Source organism: Ictidomys tridecemlineatus, chromosome 9 (assembly GCF_052094955.1).
Source record: "Ictidomys tridecemlineatus isolate mIctTri1 chromosome 9, mIctTri1.hap1, whole genome shotgun sequence".
NCBI lineage: Eukaryota > Metazoa > Chordata > Mammalia > Rodentia > Sciuridae > Ictidomys > Ictidomys tridecemlineatus.
The window spans coordinates 41347889-41369223 of record NC_135485.1 but is presented as its reverse complement, the minus strand read 5'-3'; the positions used below and the strand labels follow the sequence as shown (position 1 = coordinate 41369223).

General features: G+C 37.8%; 1 protein-coding gene across 1 annotated transcript in view; it reads right to left on the bottom strand.

Annotated features, from left to right (window-relative positions):
• Srp72 (signal recognition particle 72) overlaps positions 1-14639 on the bottom strand; it is a 34665-nt gene extending 20026 nt beyond the window's left edge. Inside the window, exons 1-8 of the mRNA XM_005320028.5 lie at positions 14483-14639; positions 11662-11782; positions 9638-9761; positions 8161-8304; positions 7970-8081; positions 3429-3460; positions 1012-1136; positions 863-920 (exon numbers count right to left, since the gene is read on the bottom strand). Of these exons, the coding sequence (XP_005320085.1) occupies positions 863-920; positions 1012-1136; positions 3429-3460; positions 7970-8081; positions 8161-8304; positions 9638-9761; positions 11662-11782; positions 14483-14591 (825 nt within the window). The 5' untranslated portion in view covers positions 14592-14639. The remainder of the gene's footprint in view (positions 1-862; positions 921-1011; positions 1137-3428; positions 3461-7969; positions 8082-8160; positions 8305-9637; positions 9762-11661; positions 11783-14482) is intronic.
• Between the last annotated feature and the right edge of the window lie 6696 nt (positions 14640-21335).

The window sequence follows — 21335 nt, the reverse complement described above, 5'->3', positions numbered from 1 at the left end:
CATCTCACATGTAGAGACCCTCAGCATTTTTGTGGAGGAGAGAAGCACCATCAAGACTTTCTGAGGAGAGAAGTATCATAAAGGAGCAGAAGGGACAAGCCTTGGAATTAGAGTCTTGGGATCAAGTGCTACCTCTTATTGGCTATATCTTTTCAACTTTTTTCAGCCCCAGCTTAAAATCCTATAAACTGGAGATAAGGACTAACACCTAAAAATATTACTATGATGATGAAATAAGATGGCACTTGAAAAATCACACAGCATATCAAGAGAAATCAAATGTTAGCTACTTCTATTTTCTACTACCTTGGATTTAAAATCTAAACTTGAATGTTTTTCCATTAAAATAATGTTCTAAGTTGTGATTAATTTGATTAGCATAATACTCTTAAATTAAGACTATGTATATTCAAAGACACTTGTAATATTTTCCACAGGATGAAAGGATGAAGATATAGCATGTGCCTACACCTCGTCCCCTTCCTGGAAGTGGGGGTGGATACTCAAGAGAAAAAATTTATAATGAAAACTTATGCATTGAAACTCAGTATATGAAGAAATCACATAAAACAAGCATGCATTTAAAGTTAAAAGTCCAAACAACTTATATTTCTAAGAAAGAGATTCTCTAAATGATCATAAACTTGGAGAATGGAGGCATAAAGTTCAGTCCAAGAGTTTTATTACTTGAAAATACACTGCAGAAACATCAACATTTTAAGGGCTAAATACTCTCTGCTGTGATTTGCTAGACCTGGATTTTTTTTCTGTCAAGGAAAAAATAACACTTATCCTAGAATAAAGCTAGGGTAATCTGCTTTCAGTGTCATAGATATATAGGAAAATCATGAATATTCCATACCTTATTAATGGTAATGATGTTATTTGCAATTACAGCTAACAATCCCACATCAGTTGGCCTGTGAACAACAAGCAACAGTTAAAATTGAACAAACCTTTAAAGCGAAGCCTTACCCCATATAAAGGATACTTCGTTTTTAATGCACTTACTTTAGTTTTATTATCTGATTGTAAAGTTGCAAAGCCTCCTCAGTACGACCCTGAAGCTGCAGAATATAGGCCATCTGACCATGAATGATGGCCAGTTCTGCCTGTGGGTCTTCCTCAGTCCCATCCTAAGCAGGAAAAGAAACTTTTTTTTCCTCTAAATTTTACAAACTGATTCACATATTTTACCAAACACTTGAAAGTTTTACAATCTTTAAGAAGACATGTAGAGCTGGAGAAGAAGATTAACATTAAACAGGGATGAGAGGTGGGAGGGAAAGGGAGCGAGAAGGGAAAGTGCATGGAAATGGAAGGTGATCCTCAGGGATATACAAAATTACATATAAGAGGAAAGGAGGGATAAGACAAGATAATACAAGTGGAAGAAATGATTTACAGTAGAGGGGGTAGAGAGAGAAAAGGGGAGGGGAGGGGAGGGGGGAAGGTAGAGAATAGGATAGACAGCAGAATACATCAGTCACTAGAACGGCAATATGTAAATCAATGGAAGGGTAACTGATGTGATACAACAATCTGTATACGGGGTAAAATTGGGAGTTCATAACCCACTTGAATCAAACTGTGAAATATGATATATTAAGAACTATGTAATGTTTTGAATGACCAACAATAAAAAAATAAAAAATTAAAAAAAAAAAAAAAAAAAGAAGACATGTAATTTCAGGTGTTTTTCCTGAGGGTCAGTTTTCAAAAATATAGAATTGTCACCAAAAGAGATTTTTTAAAGGAAATATGGCAAAAAGATTCTGAAGAACATGACAACAAACAGGAATACCATGTATTACTTTATATAATATTCATAAATTTTAAAAACATAATATTAAAAATGCTTCTGTGTCAATTCTACTATAACTCTAAACCAAAAATTACAAAATTCTAATTAATAATATATAAAGAACTTCAAATACATAAGCAGGAGAAGAAACTTTTTTCCAATTTCCAAAATTTTATAATTGAATGAATTCTATTAAAATCTAGGTAGCTCTCTTAACTGATGCTATCAACCCATATAATCCAATCCTTCCAGAAGTCTGGCTGATGTTCATGTTTAACATGTATTGAGAGCTAAGAAGCTACTCTATTTTACCAACTCAGCACTATGGTGACCAGCAATCAGATTACTGTATGCTGGTGACTGACTGTATCCTGACTAGGAATCAGATGTTTGTTCCCAAGCACATTTTGTCAGTTGTGTTTGATAAGGAAATGATAAAATGAATTTTAAAATAAAAACTATATCTATAAAAGAAGCTTGCTTCAAAAATGTAAACTGTGTAAAAAGCTCAGAAAGATTTGCTAATGATAGTTTCCTATAGAAAATTACTTTCTGATTAGTTATGAGACAAAAACCTTAGAGACCAAAAAGAAAAAGTTAACATCTATAATGTCTCTGTAATGAAACTGCTTCTCAACTATATCCCCATTTTGTTGAATCATCCAGTGAGACAACTATAAAAATTTACATATAGTGCTGGGCACAGTGACGCACACCTGTAATTCCAGCAGCTTGGGAGGCTGAGACAGGAGGATCAGGAATTCAAAACCAGCCTCAGGAAAAGCAAGGCGCTAAGCAACTCAGCAAGACCCTGTCTCTAAATAAAATAAAAAATACGGCTGGGGACGTGGCTCAGTAATTGAGTGCCCTGAGTTCAATCCCTGGTACCCATCCCCCCCACTCCCCCAAAATTAAATATAGTATGTAAAATATAATACAATTATATAATGTTATCAATAAATAATGAACTTTTATTATAAATTATATCACAATGAATATTCTATAATTACATTATAATATTATTAGGGATGTTAGTAATATGTATAACCTCTAGATTATGATTTCCAATCTATTTCAATACTCCTGTGTCAATTTCATCGAAATATTGGCAAAATTGAAACTTGGGACTTAATGAGTTAAGACATTGTTGCACTTGGGGTTGGGGATTTAGTTCAATGGCACATCACTTGCCTACCATGCACAAGACCCTGGTTTTGGTCTTAGGCCCTGAAAAGATTAAAAAAACAAAACAAAACAAAACCAAAAAAATGGGAAAAAAAACAATATTGTACTTAAAAAAGAAAATTAAAAGGGAAAAACAAGAAATATTGGATTATATAATAAGTATGCATCAAACTGCTAGGAGGACTCAAAAACCTTTAGTCCCACATCCTAAACTAAGAGAATAATTTTATATTTATATGAATTTAAAATAAAATGCTTATGGTAAATATAAATTTTTAAGTTTTAGCTTATCACCCTAGACTTTGTCCTAGTCTTGACTTTGATCAAGTGACACCTATTTAATAAATTCATCATCTTTTACAAAAAGTTGGTAAATAATACAATAAAACCTCTAGTAATTACGTTAGAAGTGTAAAATTTGGTTTAACAGAATACTTACAGAGTCTTCTGAAAATGAACGTCGGCAAAGATCTACAGAAAAAAAATTGTTTTAAAATTAGTATTGCTGGGTAATTCCCATTTCCTTTACCATGTCAAAAAGTAAGAACTAAATTACCGAGCAGAATATTTTAGTATAACAACAAGCAAATTTAAAATTTACATTAACATCAAATATATTATATATATGTTGATTACCCTACCTCTTTGGCACTTTTTTTTCACTTGTAGTGTCTATGCTAAAAGTTTTTTTAAAGGGCATTTTAAAAATATGTAAATGTAGGGGCTGGGGTTTTGACTCAGTGGTAGAATGCTTACCTAGCATGTGTGAGGCACTGGGTTTGATTCTCATAAATAAATTAATAAAAGGTCCATCAACAGCTAAAAACAATTTTTTAAATGTGTAAATGTAATAATTATTAATTACTAAGCATTGATTATAGAAAAACATTAAATGAAGAAAATAATCTTATCACCTAGAGATAAAACCAGCATTTCAGTTTTTTTTGTTTTCTTTTTAATGAAAATGCATGGCTGCATCTTAAAATGAAAGTGGGGTATTCTGCATATTCTTTGAGCCCTTTCCCTTCTCCTACTTAATATAATGTTTTTTAACACCTATGTTATAATAAATATGAATCTATGTTATTGGTTTAATGACTGCATGATAATCTAGTGTGTGATTATAATAAAACCTAGCTAATCCTTTACTAGTACAGAAACTCATGCTGTTTCTAATCTTTTGTTCTTATAAATTTACCTTTGGTTAACATTATACAGATACATATGTGAAGTTATTTATTCCGTCAAAATAAATTTCTAGAAATGGAATTTAGTCAAAGAACATGCAAATTTAAAAATCTGCCCATCACCAAAACTGCCCATTGCAAAATCTGTACTATTTTTACATTCAAACCTACAATATATGAGAATACCCATTGCCATATCACTGTCAATATTGGGTGTGATCAAGAAATATTCATTTTTCTTTCTTTCTTTCTCTTTTTTTTTTTAAAGAGAGAGAGAGAGAGAGAGAATTTTTTTTAATATTTATTTTTCAGTTCTTGGCGGACACAACATCTTTGTTTGTATGTGGTGCTGAGGATCAAACCCAGGCCGCACGCATGCCAGGCGAGCGCGCTACCGCTTGAGCCACATCCCCATCCCAATGAGTGGTACATTTTTTCCCACCCCAGCCCCTCTTCCTTATTCTTAGGACAGGTTTTCTGTATTGCCCAGGCTTGTCTCAAATCCAAGTGCAAGTCTCTTGCTTTAAACTACAAAGCACTGGAACTACAGACACATGCCATCATACCCTGCTTAAGAAATTTATATTTTTGGTTTTTGTGCTGGGGAACAAATCCAGGGTCTCCTACATGCCACACAAGTGCTCTACCACATCCCAACCTCTAAAATTTTAATTTTTTATTTTGGTGGGGGGAGGTTATCAGGGATTGAACTCGGGGGCATTTGACTACTAAGCCACATCCCCAGCCTTATTTTTTATTTTATTTAGAGACAGGGTCTCACTCACTGAGTTGCTTAGTGCCTTGCTTTTGCTGAGGCTGGCTATGAACTCCCAATCCTCCTGTCTCAGCCTCCTGAGCCACTGGGATTACAGAAATGTGCCACACTGAAATTTTAATTTGTAAATGAATATTTTTCTAATCATCATGCTCGAATCTTTGCTCTTATTTATGTATTTATTTATTTGGTTAGTTTTTTAAGTATTGGGGATTGAACCTGGGGGTACTCTACCACTGACCTATATCCCCAACCCTTTTTATGTTTTGTTATGAGACAGGGTCTCATTAAGTGGCCAAAGCTGGCCTTGAACTTGTAATCCTCCTACCTCAGCCTTCTGAGGCTCTAGATTGCAAGTATCACCATGTAAAACTGCTCTTTATTTTAGGCTTCAACATTTAAAAGTAAAAACAGACCCCATTTCACCTTTTCTTCCCTATAACATCAATTTTCTTGCTTTCAGGAAAAATGTGTACAGAAGAAAAATCTAAATGTTTCAGGAATTGAGATCAGACATAGCTCTATAAATTTCTCCCCCAACTTTTTTTTTTTTTTTGGTGCTAGGAACTGAACCTAGAGTTTTGTACATGTTAAGTTCATGTTCTCCTTATCACTTATATCCCCAGCCCTATTTTTCTTAATTAAAAGCTTCATGAACCAGGGGTGGTGAGCACATCCAGCATATTGGGATGTGCTCCAAGTTTGAGGCCAGCCTCAGCAACTTAGGGAAGCCTTAAGTATCTTAGTGAGATTCTGCCTCAAAATAAAAAATAAAAGGGCTAAAATGTAGTTCAGTGGTAAAGCACCTGGGTTCAATCACTGGTAGCCCCCAAAAAAGAAAGCTTCATGACCAAAAATTATGTTGTATGCAAATATGTATATCACAATTCAATTCAATTCTATATATTACTATAATGCACCAATTTAAAAAATAAAAAATAGGCCTGACACCATGGCACACACCTGTAATCCCAGCAGCTAGGGAGGCTGAGGCAGGAAGATCCTTAGTTCAAAGCGAGCCTCAGCAACTTAGTAAGGCCCTAAGCAACTCAGTGAGACCCTGTCTCTAAATAAAATATAAAAAAAGGGCTAGGGATATGGCTCAGTGGTTAAGCACCCATGGGTTGAATCCTGATTACCAAAAAATAAAATAAAATGAATTAATTTAAAAATAAATAAATAAAAAATAGAAGGAAGACCAACAGAGGAGAAGAAGGGGGTCATGGGAGGGAGAATGGGGAAAGAGGAAATACCTGGGATTGAAATAGAGCAAACCATGTTATATGCTTTTATGAATATGTCAAAATGCATCCCACTATTATGTATGTGCACACACACAAAAGCATACCATATTATTACCTATTTGAATAGAAATAGTAGTACAATAACAACTAGTATTACTAGTATAACAATAACTAGTATCTAGTTTTTTATTATAAGTCATGTACTGTTATAAATGCTTAAAATCAAGTCACTTAATTTACATTTAATATTTACAGTAATTTGTTCAAAATTCTACTCCTCAAAGTTCAGACTTTAGAGGTGGGGGTTATGGCTCAGCGGTAGATCGTTCACCTCACACATGCAAGGCCCTGGGTTCGACCCTCAGCACCACATATAAATAAATAAAATAAAGTTATTGTGTCCAACTACAACTATAAAAAATAAATATTAAAAAAAATTCAGACTATAAGAAATGGCTGGGCACGGTGGCACATTCCTATAACACAGCAACTCAAAAGGCTGTGGCAAGAGGATATCAAATTAGAGGCCAGTCTCAGTCACTTGGCAAGACCTTGTCGCAAAATAAAAAATAAGAAGGGTTGGGATGTCACTCAGTGGTAAAGCATTCCAGGTTCAATTCCTAGTACCAAAACAAAACAGAAAATGTGTAAATGAAGCCAGGAAAAGTGCTACATGCTTATAATCCCAGTTACTTTGGAGGTAGAGGCAGGACAACAAGTTCAAAGCTAGCACAAACAATTTAACAAGAAAGATCCTGTTTCAAATTAAAAAGGGCTGGGATTTGGGGCTGGGATTGTGGCTCAGCGGTAGAGTACTGGCCTCGCAAATGCAAGGCCCTGGATTCAATCCTCAGCACCACATAAAAATAAATAATAAATAAATGTATTGTGTCCAACTATAACTAAAAAATAAATATTTAAAAACAAAAGGCCGGGGCTGGGATGTTGCTCAGTGGTACAGCACTTGCCTAGTGTGAGTGAGGCCCTAGGTTCAAGGTGTGGGGGGAGGGTCAGATAAATGAGTGGACTGATTTAAGGATTAGATAGAAACATGGTCAAAAACAGGCAGCCAGCTGGACCTGGTGGCACATGCCTATAATACCAGCTATTTGGGATGCTGAGTCAGAAGGATAGCAAGTTTGAGACCAACCTGGGTAACTTAGCAAGACCCTATCTCAGATAAAACTAAAAAGGGCTGGGGACGTAGATCAGTGGTAGAGCATCCCTAGATTAAATCACCAGTAAATAAAAAACAAACCAACTAACAAAAGATCAAATGACCTTAAAATTCTGATGCCTCAGTAACTTCCATTTAATAATTTCACAAATGACAAACGCAATTTTTGTTAACACTCTACAAGCCAGGAGCAGTGGCTCATGCTTGTAATCCCAAGAAGGCTGAGACAAGAGAATCAATCACGAGTTCAAAGCCAGCCTCAAAAAAAACAAGGCGCTAAACAACTCAGTGAGACCCTGTTTTGAAATAAAATAGAAAATAGGGCTCGGGATATGGTTCGGTGGTGGAGTGCCCCTGAGTTCAATCCCCAGTACCAAAAAAATAAAGAAAGAAACATTCTACAAAGTTAGAATCGCATTATATTTACAGATAACAGTAACAGGGCTGGGGATATGGCTCAAGTAGTAGCGCACTCGCCTGGCATGCGTGAGGCACTGGGTTCAATCCTCAGCACCATATAAAAATAAATAAAGATATTGTGTCCACCTAAAGCTAAAAAATAAATATTTAAAAAAAAAACATTAAAAAACTTCCTACCTTCAGCTTTTTGTAGGATTTTCATTGCTTGGTTCAGCTGGCCTTGTCCTATCAGTGCACATGCAGCATTGTAGCACAGTTCATGTGTGCCTTCTTGGAGGCCCAAGTTCTCCTGTTGTGGAGTAAAATACCATTCAAACATTGGACATGAATGCTATTTCATGGCTATATGGGTACACAAGGGTACTCACTGGAACCACTTTTTCCCAATTGCTTTGAGCTGCAACCACTGCTGAAAGGTTTGTTTTCCTCTCTTCATCATAGTCATCTTGGGAGTTTCGGACAAGATCTCTATACACAGCTAAGCATTCATCATAACGTTCTAAACGGTATAGCTAAAGGAAAAAAAAAAAAAGTGAAAATACTAGAGGAGACTAATATAACATTATATCTTTAACAACACAGTAATGCTTTCTGGAACCATTAAGTAGGAAACTTAATTCATCATAATAAGGCAATCAATCATCTCTTCTATAATTTGTACATAAGTTTTATATGCTGTAATACTTTCAAAAAGCTACTAGTAATTAATCTTTTCTAAAATTAGAAAATTTAGAAAAGTACCTATTTACCTTTCTTTTTGAAATTAGTTAAGGGCTGATATGGGTTGTGAAAGAAAATCTTTCTATAGAAGGCTATCCTGTTACCTTAATCAGAACAATGGAAAAATTTTTTCCCAATACAAACTGATTACTAAGTCCCAGTAAACAAAATAAAATTTAACAAAAAAAACTTAGTATTTCCTAGGAATTCACTATGTACAATCTTCATTTTCTATTTCTCAGAAACCAATTATTGTACAGTTGTCTCAAGTACCTACAACATAATTCCTGCTTTTTTTCATTCAAGTTCTTTTTTTCTTTTTTCTTCCACTATTTGTGATCAAATTCAGGGCCTCACACATAGGGGACAGCACTCTATCACTGAGCTACATCCCTAACTTTCTGTGACACAGATTCTCACCAAGTTGCCCAGACTGGCCTCAAATTTCCAATCCTGCTTCAGCCTCCTGAGCAGTTACACCTGACTCTGCACTCAGTTCAAGTTTTCCTTAAAGGACAGTAATAAATGTCACTCTGGGTCAATCAGTCCACTATGTGTAACAGTGATTGGTGCCCTTCATCTACCTCTGGAATTTATCACAAATTTATTCAGTTTATAAATACATTTATGTCCTCTCATCATGAATAGCCCTATTTTAAGACTTAATATTAATGTTTCAAAATTCTTCTGGTATAAATATTTTTATTAATAAAATATATTTTAATGGTGGCAGATGTAATCACCCAAATTCTTATCCATCAGAATTTTCTTTTCAGAATAAAATTCCAATTAAATACTTGAAATAAATACTGTTTCAAATCTGTGTAAGTATATAAGCTCACTGGCCTTCATTTTTCTAAGAAGTTCAATTTTCACAAAATAGCTCTTTTATTTTTCTTAATTTTCTAACTACCCTGGGAGAGTCCTTTGTTCATTGAACACTATATATACAACTGTTCAAACAAAGATCAAGAAGAGGGAATATATTCAAACCTCAAGAACTGGTTTGGTGGCCAGTTTTGTGGAGCATCAGGATGGGCTGGGTTTCCTCATCCCTGCTCCATGCTACAGGTAGTCATGCTCACCCAGAATGATTGTCAACAGGTGTTTTAAAGCAGTATTTACCACTTGTCCATAAAGTTCCTTTAATTTGTCTGTCTGTTGGTTGGCACTTTCTATTGTCTTCAAGGCATTCTCAATTCTGTTCAGCCTGTACTCACAATATGCCTTCTCAAAGGAGAGAGAGTTACTGAAGGAAAAAAAAAAAATCTGATTATTGCCTAACAATAAAAAGCACTCACTATATGCCAGACACTGCTCTAAACACATGATATGTATTAATTTATTTAATTCCAACAACAAAAGATAAGGAAATTTAAAAGTTAGTGACCTGTCCAAAAAATCATAGGCTAAGTAAAAGAAAATATTACATCCATTTCCCCAGCCTCTTTTTTTCCCCCCCCCCGATATTAACAGTTTTACTGGTCTTCTGAAACTAACAATTAAGAAGCTAACCATGAACCAAATAAACAATCAAATGTCTTAGACACAAAGAAAATCATTAATTTTAATGGGATATTTAAGAAGTTTCTCAAATATATTACTAAAATAAGCCATATGATGTTTCTTTTAAATTGTTCAAGAAGAAAATTATTAGCAAAGAAAAAATAACCAGAAGTTAAAAGAACATAGTATTTATAATCAAACAATTGATAATTGATACAACTAGGAAAGCAGCATTACACATACAGACTTAAAAATTCATTTTGGGGCTGGGATTGTGGCTCAGAGGTAGAGCCCTTGCCTAGCACATGTGAGGCACTGGGTTCAATTCTCAGCACCACATAAAAATAAAGGTATTGTATACATCTACAACTAAAAAAAAAAAAAAATTAAACTCACTTTTAAATTTCAAACATAACCCCTAGAGAAAAAGTACTATTTATCAAAGCAAATGGCAATATCTTTTATTTACTTACCTAATAAACTTCTTGGAAAATTTCTCTATCTCCCCAAATTGCCAGTATTCAAAATTCTGAATTTAGGATAAACATGTTTAACAGTAGAAAACTGTACCCTTTTTTTTTTTTTTAATTTTTTAATATTTACTTTTTAGTTTTCGGCGGACACATCTTTGTATGTGGTGCTGAGGATCGAACCCAGGCCGCACGCATGCCAGGCGAGCGCACTACTGCTTGAGCCACATCCCCAGCCCACCCTTTTTCTTTCTTTCTTTTTTTTTTTATTCTGTGTGTGGTGTTGATTAAACCCAGGGCCTTGTGCATGTGAGGCAAGCACTCTACCAATTGAGCTATACCCCACACCCTCTTTTTAATAAAGTGTTAAATTTAGTTTTTAATCTGCAATACATAAGAGGTTTTACTTCTACTGCTATACAGATTGAACCTATTCCTTCTTATCCCCTCCAAGTGATTATTATTATTGTTTCTCCTTCTAGTATTTGTTTTCACAAATACAAAAGAAGTATAAATAAATTTTGATTCTCTTCCTCCTATAAAAGGAGGTGTACTATATTCAGTTCTGTATCTCAGAAACCACTGTCCCATTAATGAATAAATATGCTACAACTTAATTTCAATACATACTTCTTTTGAGGGCTAGGCAAGACTATAAAGAAAAGTCAAATTACAGTAACAATTCATAATATAAATTAACATTTTGTAAAACAATAAATGAAAAAAAGAAAAAGATTACCCAAAAAACCCAAAACAGGGGCTGGGGTTGTCGCTCAGTGGTTGAGCGCTTGCCTTGCATGCATGAGGAACTGGGTTCGATCCTCAGCACCACATAAAATAAATAAATGAATAAATAAAACAAAGATATTTTTTTAAAAAAAACAGCAACAAATGAAACAAACAAAAAAAACCCACCCCTACTACATAGTCTAAAAACTATTAAGAACTACGATACTAAAAGATCTTAACCTAAAAACATACTTAACTAAATAATTTTCAATGAAGTTAGGCACAGAGGTCTGGCTAAGACTGCCACACCATCCTAACAACCTCTACTAGCTCTGATGCTTATTAACTCTACACTTAAACATGCTTACCCTACATGTTTCTTATTGAGATTAAAGCTCTAATACAAGTGTTTTTAATAACTATACAACTAACTGCACCACTTACTTGGCTAACACTTTGGTGTGAGTATTGATGACATTCAAGGCTTCTTTGAAACTTCCATTCTGGATAAGGCAGACCACTTTACAGTGCAAAGCAGTTACATCATCCTTGTTGATCTGAAGTACTGGAGGACAATTTAAAGAAAGTCATTGGTGGTGGTGGGGGGGGTGTAACCAGGGATTAAACCCTAGAGCACTTAACCCTTGAGCAACATCCCCAGCCCTTTTTATTATGAGACAGGGTCTAAGTTGTGTAGGCCCTTGATAAGCTGTTGAGGCTGGCTTTGAACTTGTGATCCTCCTGCCTTAGCTTCCTGAGCCACTGGAACTATAGGTGTGCATCACCACACCTGGCCAGAAAGTCATTTTTAAATCTATTCCCTTTGGGCTGGGGCTGAGGCTGTAGCTCAGTGGTAGAGCACCTGCCTCACATGTGTGAGGCACTGGGTTCAATCCTCAGCATCACATAGAAGTAAATAAAGATACTGTATGTTAAAAAAAGAAAAAAATCCATTCCCTTTTCACACTTTTACCAAGTTTTCTGATTCCTGCCTCAAAGATGAGGTATTTCCAATTTTATTGTAATGGAAATGATGTTAAAACAGTTAAAAAAAAAAAAGTGATTGTCATCTGTAACTTAAGTGACAAAAAGAAGTTATGGAGGGTTGGGGATGCAGGCTCAGTGGCGGAGCACTTGCCTAGCATGTGTAAGATACTGGATTCGATCCTTAGCACCACATATAAATAAATAAAATAAAGGCACTCTGTACATCTACAACTACAAAAAATTTAAGAAAGAGAAGAAGTTATCAATCAGACTTAATTATTGAGAAAGATATTCATGAGGCATGTGCCAAAAAAGTACAGTAAAATAAAGCAGCAAGAAGGAAGCTATTTCTACAGTTTCTTCGTCTTGGGACCCATGCTACATCCTATATATTTCATTACTTCACAGGGAAAGAATAATTTCATGTAGAATTAGGTATAGTGCAAGCTCGCCCAAGGTTTTTTTTTTTTTTTTTGTACCAGAGATTGAACCCAGGGGCCATTAACCACTAAGCCACATCCCCAGTGTTTATTTTTTATTTTGATATATGGTCTCACTAAGTTGCTCAGGGCCTGGCTAAGTTGGGGCTGGTTTTGAACTTTTTGATCCTCCTGCCTCAGCCTCCTGAGCTGCTGGCATTAGGGGCATGAGTCACCGTACCAGCATCCCTAGATGTCTTAGAGTCTTGGGAAAATAATTTAATAACCAAATCGGTTTTTCTGATATACAGAATGAGCATGAGAACATAACTTATATTACAAGGTTATCAAGAACATGAAATGAGCCAGGTGTGATGCTCATGCCTGTAACTCCAGTGACTTTGGAGGCTGAGGCAGAAGAATGGCAAGTTTGAGGCCAGTCTCAACAACTTAGGAAGACCCTATCTCAAAATAAAAAAATAAGAGGCTGAGGCAGGAGATTGTGAGTTCAAAGCTACCCTCACCAATGGCAAGGTGAGACCCTGTCTCTAAACAAAATACAAAATAGGCCTGGGAATGTGACTCAGTGGTAAAGAACCCCTAGGTCCAATCCCCAATACAAACAAACAAACCTCACAAAATGAGAATAGTGTTTACTCTCATAATTGCCTGTCATTCCTGGGCAACTAGGAGTTCAATTTTCAATCTAAGATCCAAGGAATTTCTAGCAGTTAATATATTCCTCCAAACAAACTGTCAGCCTTTGCTGATGAAATAATTTTTGCAGAATAACTTACTACCCTGCCATTAAGTGTAGAGTGTTAGTCGTGAACCTAGTCAAAGGTTAAGTTTAGGAATCAAATAATAATCAAATAAAAAATATATATATCAGTAGATATTTTTCCCAATGTCGGAAATCACCAAAAGTGCACTGTGAGCACTCATCACTACTTTTCACACCAACTCAGCAATAGGTTGTGGAAAATTATTTATACAGCCTTGTATGATACCACCACTCCTTTTATGTTACTACTGCTCTACAAAGCTAAACTGTTTAAATAACTACATTTCTAAATCTAACATATACAGGGTGCACCTTCAGTAGAAAAGAAAGACTGAAAACATTAAAATATACTTTCAATACTATACTGTAGTTATGTAGTAAAGAATTAAATTTAATGAGTCGCTCACAATGAAGGCTGTAAAAATTTGAAGTGATCACTTAAGTGGGGGTAGGGAGGTGGGGGTGGGAACAGGCCAAACTTTTCTTCCGACATTATTTCAAACGTTGGTACTTTCGCATACCCATTTTCTGGTTAAATGGCATTGGTGAGATTCTATGTGGGAATGACGGGCCTGACCTGAAGACCAGCCCTTCTCAGGTCGAATTCGTACAGCTTCCACCTTGTCAGCGCCAGCATGTCAATTACGTGTCCCAAGCAGCTTCCTTCCTCCGCCCAGGCCCAAGAGATCAAGCACCCTGAACAACACTTGATCCCTCAATTCAAGAGGAAAAGCCAAAGGAAAGGTGGCGTGTTTTCGAAATAAGGCAACAGAGGACTCAATAAGAAAACAGTTCGAAAGAGGCTCCAGGACCCGCGGTCTCTTTAAATCCCTCTCTTGCGTCCCGCGGGGTGGGTAGAGAGAAGTACACGTGGCTCTAAGCAACTGAGGACCCCCCCAGTTGCCCGGTTGGCGCCGAGAGGCTGCGATCCGCACCCTCCAGGCGCTGGGTCAATGTCAGGAGAACGCAAGGGTCTCCCGCTGCGCGCGTCTACCCGGAGGTGGTCGCGCGCGCCGGAAACAGGTGGCATCCTCCCGCCGGCTCAGGCCCGCCCCAGCCTCCGCCCCACACTTACTCTTGTTGACGGTCTTGAGAGCGCGCGTGAAGTCGCCGTTCTGACCGTAACGGTTCACTTCACTCCACAGCGCAGGCACTGAAACCCCCCCGCTGCCGCCGCTCGCCATCTTGGAGGAGACGGGGGGAAGGGCGGGGCGACCTCTGCCCCGGAAGAGGATCCCCCAGTCGGCCGCGCAGAGGGGAAGTTGGTGGTTGCTAAGCGGCGCAAAGTGAGGAATGTTGCTCCCCTTGCGTTAGCGTCGAAACCGTAATCTTCCAGTCTCGTGGCAGAAATTTCGCATGCATACGGTCGATATACCTTACCCCAAAGTGGTCTTGAGTGAGGAAGTGCAGGAGCCAGGAGGGGGTTTCGAAGGGGTTTACCAAATAGTTTCAGTTTCAGCGTGCATTTATAGGGCGACCGACGTGGGCCTAGTGTGGCAGGGGTGATGGTTGGCCAGAAATAAGTCTGCAAGGTGGTAAATAATAGAAACATTTGATTGAATGGCCTACTCTGCAGACATTTGTCCTGTCCGTCCTTCACAACTCCTCTCACTCTCTTCCTCCAACCACCTAGCTAACTCCTTTTTGTCCTAACGAATCTAGGTTAAAATTGCTTCTTTGAGGAAATTTTGGGCTTGCAGACTGGGCAACCTTGTGGCTGCATTCTCTAAAGCTTTGTGTGCGGTGCAGATTAAACTTGCAAGCTACTAGACAAGCGCTCCACCGTTGAGCTACACCCTCTGCTCAAGGCTCCACCTGCAGCACTGATCATTCTTTAAGGACTCTGAGAGGTAGAGACCATATTTACTTTGCTTATACTACTGTATGCGTAGGATCTGACACCACTCCGTACTTTTTGTGAGTACCTTATTTGGTTGGTACTCAGCTTTTATTTATTTATTTTGTACCAGAGATTGAACCCAGGGGGCTTAACCACTGAGCCACATCCTCTGCCCTTTTTATATTGAGACAGGGTCTCCCTAAGTTGCTTAGGACTTCACTAAGTTACTGAGGCCCTCTTTGAACGTATGATCCTGCTGCTTTAGCCTTCTGCTGGGATTACAGGCGAGCGCCACCACACCCAGCATCAATTTTTAAATTTAATGAGATTTGCTTTATCTTTCTTACTTAATCTGTGAATTTGTTAAGGGCAAGTATGGACAGCAACTGACTACGCTGTATGATGTCTGCCACATTTCATGTAAAAACCATGAGAAGAGTTTGGGACTTTCACTGACTCTGGAATTATCATAGGTTTCAAGCCAATTGTGCCTAGATATCAAGAATATTATGCCAGATGATATTTGGTATACTCAAAATTGTGTGTTAGTTTTTCAGAGAAAATGTAAGTTACGCTGTATTCTCCAAAGGTGTTTATGCCCCCCCTCATAAGTCACTGTTTAGTAGTGCTTTTATAACTTACTGACTTTATATAAGAATTGGCAGTATAAGTCTGATCTGATTCATCTTGTAGATTCTACAAATGGCTGAAAAGTCCTAGATTTCTTTTTTTCTTTAATATTTATTTTCTAGTTTTTGGCGGACACAACATCTTTGTTTGTATGTGGTGCTGAGGATCGAACCCGGGGCCGCACACATGCCAGGCCAGCGCGCTTCCCTTGAGCCACATCCCCAGCCCCTGGATTTCTATTTCTTCTTATTTTAATGGGAGTTTTGTGGCAAACAGGATACATATATGTAGGTTTAATCTGCTATTTTTTTAGACAGTCTTCCAAACCAGAGTGATCAAATACATGATTTTATGTCTTACATTGTAGAGGATGGGAAGTCCAAGCTAAAAATACCAAGAGATTTGGTGTCTGATAAGGCTGCTAAGGCTCCTTCTGTTGGGTGCAAAATTGATCTTATCTAGTTGTGTCCTCATGTGGTAGAAAGGAATTAATCTTTTAGTATATATCTGATTCCACTCTCCTATCTTCTTGATAAACTCCTAACTATGAAGCCCAACATGTGAGGTCCATTGTGATCGGGCTTACCACGTCTCCAATCCACATAGGTCTTTTGTTACTGTTAGTCAGCTTTCCATCATGGTGACAAAACACCTGAAATAATCAACTTACAAAGAATAAGCATTTATTTTGGCTTTTGGTTGTCTGTTGCTTTTGGGCCTGTGGCAAGGCGTTACTTCATGGTGTAGAGTGTGTGATGGAACAAAGTTGCTCACCTCATGGTAGCTGGAAGGAGAGGAAGAGAGAGAAAGAGAAAACCAGGGTCCCAACATCTTCTTCAAGGACATGCCCCAGTGACCTTACTTCCTTCCATGAACACCTCCAGAAGGTTTTACCACCTCCCAGTAGTTGGCTGGTAGCCAAGCCTTTATTAGGAGGACATCCAAGATCCAAACTGGGTATGCACTTGGTACCGGCTTATATGCTATACTCCTCTAGTATTAGGTTATGTGTTGGTCCATGTTCCATACCTCTGGGAATTTACACTTTATTTACTGGAGTATTTCACTGCCTTTTGTATATGCAACTGGTATGCATTACTTTAGTTGTTTAGGTATACAACTAACAATAAAGAAGACAACCCAGCTGGGTGTGGTGGATCCTAGCTGTAATCTCAGTGGCGAGGGAGGCTGAGGTAGGAGAGTCATGAGTTCAAAGCCAGCCTCAGGAAAAGTGAGGTGTTAAGCAATTCAGTGAGACCCTGTCTCTAAATACAATTCAAAATTGGGCTGGGGATGTGGCTCAGTGGTTGAATACCCCTGAGTTCAATCCCCAGTAACCACCTTCCCCCCAAAAAAGAACACAACCTGCTATACTGAGGGAACATATTTTCCATTTGGGAGACATAGTAAATAAACAAATATATACTGTACTTGGCGGGGGGTACTAAGTTCTATGAAGAAAATGAAGGAAAAGCAAGAGAGAGTGGAAGTAGATTGTGAGGAATGAAGAGGCCCTCTTTTTCATTAACAGTGTATCTTTTTTCTTTACCACTCTAACAGTCCCTCTTCCTTTGTGTATTCATAGTCCCCTATCCTTATTCCATGTTGAGTAATTAACAGAATGTTTTGAAATTATCTGTCCCTGGAAGACTCTGGGACTTACTGTGGGCAGAAATCAGATCTTGTTCAACACTGCTTTTCCTGTGCATGTTATAGGGTTGAGGCTCTCCACAGAAACAGACATGGGAGATGTTTAGAAATACTTTAATTATGAGGGATTGGCTCAGCAATTATGGAGGCTGAGAAGTCATATAATCTGCCCTCTGTCTGCATACTGGAGACACAGGAAAGCCAATATTTAAGTTTTCCACCTGCAATAAAAATTCCCCTTCCTCCTGGGCCCTCAGTAGCTTGGACTATTCCTGTCCACATTGATGAGAGCAATTGTTTTCTTAACTACTCTACTTATTCAATTGTTAATCCCTTCCTGAAACATCTTCAGGGACATACCAGAAATGTTTTATCAGCTACCTAAACCCCAGATCCAGCCCTTTTTATTTATGAGACAGCGTCTCAGTAAATTATTTAGGACCTCACTAAATTGCTGAGGTTGGCTTTGAACTGGTGATCTTCCTGAGTTGCTGAGATTACAGGTGTATGCCACCACACTGTTTTATGATTTAAAAAAGCTTTCATGCACAGTATCTGATGTTATCATCTCACCAATTCTGCAAAGCAAGCTGAAGAGATATTCAGTTCCAACTTACAAAAAAGAGTAATGTGCTCAAAAATATTTTAATTTTCATTATCATAATGTGAGACTAACTCCAAGTAGTTGAGATATGGGAGACTTGAGTACAAAAACACTATTAAAAGTATTTTCATGGCTTTCTATGGAGTGCTGGTCTAAAATGGCATAGTTTATGGATGCTCCATGACACATACTGTACATACTGTGCTTCTTTCATATTTTCAGAAACTAAATCAGCTGTTGAGAATATTGAAGTAAGGCTAATTTTCAGTGTGAATTAATTCTACTCATATTAGCTTTTACACATACTGCCAAATAGATTTTATGTGCCAGGATATACTTTATATATATTAACTTATCTAATTCTCATATCCATTGTAGTTGAGTTTCAAAAGGCATTAAAGCAAAAACAGGGCTAGGGCTGTAGCTCAGTGGTAGAGCACTTGCCTCACCACATTAAAACATAAATAAATTAAAATAAAGATTTCTCTCTCCCCTTCAAAATACTTTATTTAAAAAAAAGGAAAAACAATTCTAAGCATGCTTTTATTATAAAAGCTTAAAAACTACATTCATTGAACAATTTTTCTTCCTTTATTTATATTCACCTACAAGCCACAGAAATTATACAACATCCAGAGATGACAAAAAGTGACTTTTTACAAAACAATAGAAAATTTTTCAGACAAATATTTACTCTAGACTGATGAACTATACTATTGAGAATATAAGCATTCTACTATGAAAGTAATGGTAAAATTGATGACCACTCATAATGGTCCCATCCACCAGTCTAAAATCTATGCTTAAAACCTTTCATGTATTGCAAAAATTGTGTTGTGTGGAGTCTTTGCTGTAGAAAAGCAGAAGAATTGAAATAGTAATCAATTCAGAATCCAGGAAACCAAAGTATAAATACGTGTTGTCTGTTTTAAAATTAACATAAAATAGAAAACTATAATTCATCTCTAGCAGTTGGCTAGAGCATAACAGCATTAGAGAAACAAAGTGTAAAATGTTTTCTCATTTCCTGGAGCTTGAAATCCAAAGATAAAGTACTACTTGTTGCCACTGAGGATTATACAGTATATAGAGACTGAAGTCTAGTAACTAATAGATTTAACTGGTAAAAATAAAGATCCTTGGGCTGGGGCTGTGACTCAGAAGTAAAGTGCTTACCTGGCAAGCGTGAGACCCAAGACTAGGTAACCCCACAGGGATCCAGTGAAATGAATAATAGTTTGGGTATGTTGTCCCCCCAAGCTCCTGTATTAATGCAGGAATATTCAAAGATGCAGTGATTAGATGAGACCTATGCTGGGAGTGGTGGCAGACACCTGTAATCCCAGTGTCTTGGGAGGCCGAGACAGGATTTAAAGTTCAAAGCTAGCCTCAGCAATTTAGCAACCCTGTGTCAATATTAAAAATAAGAATTGGGGATGTGGCTCTGCCGCAGTCTGGCTGGGCACAATTCAGGAGCCACTTGTCAAAAGAAACTAACTTTATTTTTAGAACCACACATGCCAAACAAAACAGCTCCTCAGGAAAAAACCCTCAGAGCCCAACTGCCACCACCGGCTTCCCACAAGCCTCTCATCCCCACCCCAGCCTCTCCACCTCCCACAATCCTCCTGCTCTTGAGGCCGATTGGCTGGGTCGCATGGGCAGAGCCAAAGGAGTCCCCCAATGAGCAGCTCCGTGGTCTGAAAGGGCAGGGAAACAGCCCAATGAGCATCACCGCAGAGGAGCCAATCAGCTAGATGTTGCTGGGGCCGCTGTGAGCCAGTCATCAGCTGGCAGTCTGAAAGGCGGGGAAACAGCCCAATGAACATCACCGCAGAGGAGCCAATCAGCTAGATGTTGCTAGGGCCGCTGTGAGCTAATCATCAGCCGGCAGCTGGAAGTTTGCTGGCAGCTAGAAGTTTGCTGGGGCCCCTTCGGCTGTGGCTCTCAACATCTCCTCCTCTCTGTTTAAACAACAAGCATGTGGCTTAGGGACCCTGCCTGCCTTAGGTTGTCCAATACTACATATGATCCTTACCCGTCATCAGATGAGCTGACCTCAGGGCGTCAGCCTCCTGTCTTAGGTTGGTACCATTGTAATTGGATCTTACCCGTCATTGACTACTGGTCCAGTATACAGCCACACCTGTGCAGAGGTGAGGGGGGGTGAGGTTCTTTGCCTCACCTCTGTTGGCTCCCAAATTTTAGCTGAAGGATCATGGCAAGCAGAAGGGAGGAAGATACACCAAGCCAATTGACGGCTCCTTTTGGGAAAATTGTACCACCGATGACATCATTAGCAAAAATACCCCAACACTACCACAAGTCGCTGCACCAATAGATAGTTCACAATGCATACAGGTGAATTCACAATTCATACAAGTGATACATAGTCCAGGCAAGTTCTGCAAGCAGTTCAGTGATGGCTATTGCAGAAGCTGTAGATTGGTTTTATCTTTGTTTCCACCGGCACTGGGATGACGATAGGAATTCTGGCAATAATGGCTAAAGAAAAAATTATGTAACATTCCAGAAGGCACTAAAAGAAAACTATTGTCTTAACAATTTACATTATCTTGAAGAGAATTATTAAATATAATGAAAAGGAAAGGTGAAAGTAAACAAACAGATCTGTTAACCTCCTTTTTTGTTCACATATTAAAACAATCCTCAACAGTTGTTTACCCAATTTAAATTAAACCATTAAATCACGTGAATAAAAAAAAATTTGGATCCATTTTTTCATGACCACTCATCATATATGATATATGGACATACATACATTCAAACATATAATACAAAACACAAGTGTGCACACATAATATAATACAACACATAATAGTAAAGGCCTTATAACTTTTTACAGGTGAAATCTCCATTGCAATGTTTAAAAACTCTATAGTCAAAAAAAAAAAAATAGAACTGATCAGCAAAACATTAACCTAGGTCTGAGCTCAAAAAACAAAATAGAACTTCATGATATGGGAAAGGGCAATAATAAAATAGATATTGAAAAAAGCATCCTGGTTTTGTCGCAGATGTAAGGATAGCCAAATTGGAGTTTTGGATATCAGCTGTTATGGATTTGATCCAAATCATCTTCTTTTTGGTCTGTAGAAATCGCTTTAGTTAATCTCTCTGGAATCCAAATCGGCTGCTGTTCTCCCTGTGGAAACACACAAACAGACCCCCGACTCCAGACAA